At 40.4% G+C, this 6,154-nt stretch overlaps 1 protein-coding gene across 3 annotated transcripts in view; it reads right to left on the bottom strand.

The window, feature by feature from the left end:
• Positions 1 to 1,385: 1,385 nt before the first annotated feature.
• Positions 1,386 to 6,154, bottom strand: part of LOC126400075 (myosin heavy chain, fast skeletal muscle-like) — a 30,174-nt gene continuing 25,405 nt past the window's right edge. For 2 of the 3 annotated variants that reach the window (XM_050060503.1, XM_050060502.1), the window contains exons 33-40: positions 5,963 to 6,087; positions 5,564 to 5,872; positions 5,260 to 5,463; positions 4,915 to 5,040; positions 3,324 to 3,494; positions 3,040 to 3,240; positions 2,825 to 2,956; positions 1,386 to 1,515 (exon numbers count right to left, since the gene is read on the bottom strand). In XM_050060503.1, coding sequence (XP_049916460.1) covers positions 1,498 to 1,515; positions 2,825 to 2,956; positions 3,040 to 3,240; positions 3,324 to 3,494; positions 4,915 to 5,040; positions 5,260 to 5,463; positions 5,564 to 5,872; positions 5,963 to 6,087 — 1,286 coding nt within the window. In that variant the 3' untranslated portion in view covers positions 1,386 to 1,497. Of the gene's footprint in view, positions 1,516 to 2,824; positions 2,957 to 3,039; positions 3,495 to 4,914; positions 5,041 to 5,259; positions 5,464 to 5,563; positions 5,873 to 5,962; positions 6,088 to 6,154 lie in introns of those variants that run through there. The other variant, XM_050060504.1, reaches the window with a different exon arrangement.

Raw genomic sequence — 6,154 nt, 5'->3', positions numbered from 1 at the left:
CTGTCCCAACTCAGGGGCTGCAGCCTTCGAAGGCTGCATTTGAAGACCGATTGCATCACATCGGCACGACCAAGGCTGTCCCATTTTGAAGGCTCCTTCAAATGCGGCCGAGAAATGCAGCCTTCTTTCCCAGACTTTGGAAGATGCAATGTATTAATCCTTCATAGCCAAGCGTATCCCAAGATGCATTGTGTGCCGGTGACGATTATATATTAAGTTAACTAACAGTTGTTAACTAGCTAACGGTTAATTGTTGTTAACATTACTATTAGCTAAAAGCACAGCTTAAACAGTCTTAATTTAATAAGTTTACCTGAAAACGGTTCTCCATCAGCCTGAAATATATCAAACAGCGATGTTTGTGGCGGTGTATCATGTCCTCAAGGATTGGATTGGATATGTAGACGTGAAAGACAACTGACGGTTGCCCACCCAGAGGGGGGGCACCAAAACTCTAACACAAGAGAAACTGTCGAATGGACTGTATGTAGAGACCATGGGAGTAAGACAAAACAAAAAGGCAAGAGCTATACAAGTACAAAAACATGAAGATAAAGTGGCAAATTTGCGCAAATCGCACATTCATTATCAATTATTTGTTAGGTAAGTTGTTTATTTGTGCACCAGAGGAAGCTTACCTATGGCGCTGAATGTGCTAGGTCTGGCACTGGCCTGACAAATGCAGTCCATCTGAAGAGTTTTCCTTTGATTCAGGCAGAACGCTGGTGATCTTGACAGAAAACTAATTAAACCCGTGGGTAACTCTAAGTATGAAAGACATGCTGATGAGTATTATACTTTCATGTCAGACTTGAACTTCTAATCTGGGTCCCAGACAAATGAAATTCCTGTAATGATGAGGACTTTGAGACACTGACAGAGTAACAAAAGCGTATCCCTCTGTCTGGTGTGCTAAACAAACATGACACAGTTAAATACACGCTTCATCTTAAATGAATTCTCTGGAGCCGTTCTGATTGCTCCATATGTTCCTTTGATGATATTGGTCTAATCATAGTTAATCCAGTGCTCTCATGCTGGCATTATTGTATGTAGATGAGTGGCAGTGAAGAGGACGGCTATTTTAACTCAGAATGTAAATGTCAGCAGGCGTTCTGCTGGGATCTGCCCTGATCTCTGTAAACACATGCTCAAATTACACTGAGAGGAACTTATATAAACTCATGCTGCTTCTATCGAACTGATTATCTGTTACAGTGACTTCTCTGACTGCCACATTATCACTACAACACTACTAATCTGCTAATACATCAAGAACTATGATAAATACTCGGTATCTGTTCATTTGTGTTGATATTCAGACACATGGATAGGTTTGGCTGTACAGTATATCTGATGAAAGACAAATAAAAACAGACAAAACCCATGCTTCACACCACTTTATTCTGCTACAGTCTCACAGCAAAACAACACTGATGAGTCTATTTGTACTAAGAACTTGCATGGAGGCTATCTTATGTGTCGTCACTGCAAGGTTTACTCAGATTCAGCACCCTGAGACAGGACAAGACAGAGAAGGAAAGGTGAGAGGTACAAGACAGGAAAAGTAATGGTCATCTACATACAGTAAGCTTTCTGAAATAGGTATTTCCCTTGACACTACATTTCAGATCAGATCCACTTATGTCAGTGTCTTAAAGAGTAAGTTCAGTTTTTTTCAACTTGGACCCTATTTTCCCATGATTTTATGTCACAGTGACTAATGGGAACAACACTTTTTGAAATGGTCCAGTATTGAGCAGAGGCAACATGAAACATGCTGCAATGTCACCAATCATGGCATATGCACTGTCAATTTATGTCCACTAAAGGTTACTTCTTTTTGCCACTGACAGGCTCAGATTATTATTATAAGTGTCTGACAACATGACATAAAGGATCCCTTCAGACATTGACCTTTTTAAACCAGAAACAGTCTCAAAATCGCTCTTGCCAAACCCACCAGACTCCATTTAAATAAACAGTCATTTTAGTGTATATAGAGCCAGCATATTTTCACATCTAACTGGGTGAATTACGGGCTTATGTCAATCAAACCAGAGGTGGTGATGGCTGGAACAGTAGAAAGACAAACCATGATGGCTTTTATAAAGTTTTACTTTTCTGTCACCTTTGGATAAAGTGTGTTTTGCAATGATAAAATTAATGTTTATTTAAATGGAGTTTGGTGGGTTTGGTGATGGCGATTTTTGGGCTGTTACTGATTAAACAAAAAGCATTTTATTATTATATTATTATATATTATATATATATATATTTATTACTTATTAAAAAGGTCTATCTGTGTAGGGATCCTCTGCATAATGTTGTCAGACATGTTGAATAACAATCTGAGCCTGTCAGTGGCAAAAAAAACCCCAAAAAACGTTAGTCGACATAAACTGACAACAGGAATATGCCCCAAATGGTTACATCACAGCACGTTACTTAACAGTGGACCACTTTCAAAAATTGGCATTCCCATTAGTCACTAAGACAGAAAAACATTGGAAAATATGGTCCAGGTTGAGAAATACAAAAATCATTCCTTCATGAATCCTTAAGGGTGTCTGTATGCCTATAAACCATGTCTGCAACCATTGACGTATAAGTGACAGACATTCCTGCAGATTCTTTTGTCCTTTTTGTAAAAGGGAAAAACTCCAGACCATGATGCTCGAAATTTTGAGAGGCATGCAACTGATCGAAATCAACAGGTAAACATTAGTACACTGAGCACTCTATCACAGAAAATGAAATCTTGATTCCAACTGAAAAATTAGGGAGCAAAATCAAACTTAACCATAAATGTGCCAAGTGTTACCTTTCCAAACTCTCTGCTCTTGGTTCTCATCTTGTTGACCTGGGACTCAGCAATGTCTGCCCGCTCCTGTGCCTCTTCCAGCTCATGCTGCACTTTCCTCAGCTTAGCAAGATGAGTATTGGCCTGCTCTTCCTGTTGCAAAAAAAAACACACGGTAAGCTATAATCATAATAAAAAACAATGTTTGTTTTTCTGTCAGTCAGTAAAGATCTTACAGCTTCTTCATTCTGCCGCTTGTATGCCTTGACTTTGAGTTGCAGCTTGTCTACCAGGTCCTGCAGTCTCAAAATTGTCTTCTTGTCCTCTTCAGTCTGGTAAGTGAGCTCCTTCACTCGTCTCTCGTATTTACGGATTCCCTTCACGGTATCAGCAGCTCTTTTCTGTTCCATCTCCACTTCACCCTCCAGTTCACGTACCTAGAAGAGAACGTCCAAATCCCATAAACCCAAGTTTTGCTCCCAGTAATGTTACATTGCTCTCCTATGTATAAGTGTGATACCCGGGTTTCTAGTTTCTGGAGCTGTTTCTTGCCCCCCTTCAGAGCCAGGTTCTCAGCCTCATCCAGACGGTGCTGCAGATCCTTCACAGACACCTCCAGGTTCTTCTTCATCCTCTCCAGGTGGCTGCTGGTATCCTGCTCTTTCTTCAGCTCCTCTGCCATCATGGCTGCCTACAAGACCAAAGCAAGTTCAACTGGTGTGTGATTTATAATTCATCATTACAAATAGGCTACCAAAATATAGCCACAAGCAGCAATTCCAGGGTTCCTCCTGCATTAAAAATAACTAAAAGATTTTATGACAATCTAACAATGCTCATTTACAACAAAATCTGTGCCAGACCACGAATGCTGTCAAGCCCTAGTGGTCAACTTGAAAACATTCTGTAGACATATTTCAACAGTTAAATAAAAAACATATATATATGTATATCCACAGTTTGGTGATTTGGGGATTTTGGGTGTCATTATTTGATGGCCAAATTTGGTGCCAGGCCAATACATTTGTTTGGAACTGGTGGCATACCCTATTGAGTGATTTCAAAATAATTTTACAAACATAGTTCAAGATTGTTATGAAACATATCCTGCAAGTTTTGTAATAATTGGACAACAAAAATCTGATCTGTGTTATGCCACACCCATTTTTTTCATTTGTAGCATTTACTAGTTGTCAATTTCAAGGAAACTTTCGAGGGGTGTTTCAGGGACTTGTGTGGACATATCCTGCTAGTTTCATGATGACTGGCCAAACAGTTGTGGAGTTAGGTCTATTTATGTGCTGAGCTTTGTCCCTTTAAAGTTCATTGGTCAATATCTTCAAAATGCAATGAGATATCAACAAGATCTACGCAACCATTAAAAAGCACAGTCCCATAGTCCACAGTAAAAAGCGCTGCCAGTCCTCATAACTTGGTACAGGTGATGGAAGGAAACATCAGATTGATAGCAAATAAGTAGATACACCGCACACAAGTGGGCTGAATTGTTTCTTATTTTAATTTAGTCTCCATTTTGCGATACCAGAATTCAAAGTGAAGACTAAATTAATAGAAGATCTACGCAACGTTTGATAAGCTTGATCCAATTATGATCCACAGAAAATCTGGTACAAAACAAACCTATGGTTTAGGTTTGTAAGAGTATAAATAGACAGATGCCTGTACCAAGTTTAGTGTAAATTTGACTTACGGCGTAGCAGTTATAACTTTTTAAAGTTCAAAATTTTGACATTTAATTTCAGAGCCTCCACCCGACCAATTAGCCTCATATTTCTTGGGCAGTATTTGCACACAACTTTCAATCATTGGCAAAAATTTGATGTATGATGTGCCATCTCACAAGAATTTGCGAAAACATTATGAAGAAGAAGAAGGCGACTGCCTACATTAACTCTGCACAAAAACAATGTGGTTTCAGCCCTTCAGCCTTGATCCCCAAAGAATTATTCGTTACTGAGCTGGACCTGATAACAGTATCCACAGAGGCAGCCAAGCTGCTTAATAACCATCACTAATTCTTACAGTTACAATCACACTATATGAAGCTGTAAGTTCTAGATACAATAAGAGGTGAAGGGCATAATATTTACATCAGTGATTGCCTTCTTGGCTTTCTCCTCTGCATTGCGAGCCTCTTGGACTGCATCCTCCACCTCGCTCTGCAGCTGGCTAACATCTGCATCCAGCTTCTTCTTGGAGTTAAGGAGACTGGTGTTCTGTGGACAAAGGACATATTAAAAAACTGTAAAGGTGACTTACAGTATGTTATACTTCACAGAGTTATGCAACATTAGCATTCATTTGGAGTTTGGTGTGTCTGTCAATTCACTATTTAACACTCTAGTTTTTATTTCTTTTTCTGCTCTGTTTTGGTCTCCACCAACTGCTATCCCATTAGATTCTTCTTATTGATACATCATAACAATACTGCTCACCTGAGAGTGCAGCAGCCCTACTCTCTCACAGGCATCAACCAGCTCCTGTTCAGCTAATTTGCGGCTCCTCTCTGACTGTTCCAGAGCAGCTCTGAGCTCCTCCACCTCAGCCTGCAACAGGCTGCTCCTGCGCTCCACAATGGCCACCTGCTCCTTCAGGTCCTCCTGGCTCCGCAGCGCCTCGTCCAGGTGAAGGGTTTGTTCCTGCACAGAGATAACGATGATGGTGAAAAGTTGTTTTACTCAAACTGGCTTTCATAAGCTAATAACCATGTGTTGAAGCTGCCAATGAACATTATTTCACTTTGAGGTGGGCTTGCATGTTCCTCAGCTGCTTCTGGGCTTCAGCTGCCTGTCGATTAGCGTGGCTCAGCTGGATCTCCATCTCATTGAGGTCAGTCTCCATCTTCTTCCTGATTCTCATGGCATCATTCTTGCTGCGTGTCTCAGCATCTAAGGCAGACTGCATCGTTTCCACAATGCGCTGGTGGTTGCGTTTCATCTGCTCGATCTCCTCATCCCTCTCAGCCAGCCTGCGATCAACCTCTCCCTTGACCTGAGTGAGCTCCAGCTGGATACGCAGAATTTTGGATTCTTCATGTTCCAGTGACGCCTTGAATGAAGATTAAAGTAAGAATAATTTAATTGTGTAAGAGACTTATATATAGGTGTGTATACATTTCTTTGTATGACATGAATATACCTCAGCTTCTTCCAAAGCAGTCTGGATCTCTGTCTTCTCAGTCTCAGTTTGTTTCTTGCTCTTCTCCAGCTCATGGATGGCTTTGCCATTCTCTCCAAGTTGCTCAGTCAAATCAGAGATTTCCTCTAAAAGTGGAACAAATCTCTTCAATTAACGACCAAACAGAAACAAACAAACAAAAAATAATTATTC

This window comes from Epinephelus moara, chromosome 13, assembly GCF_006386435.1.
Source record: "Epinephelus moara isolate mb chromosome 13, YSFRI_EMoa_1.0, whole genome shotgun sequence".
Taxonomy (NCBI): domain Eukaryota; kingdom Metazoa; phylum Chordata; class Actinopteri; order Perciformes; family Serranidae; genus Epinephelus; species Epinephelus moara.
Note: the sequence above shows the minus strand (reverse complement) of the source record. Positions and strands in the feature narration are given on the sequence as shown.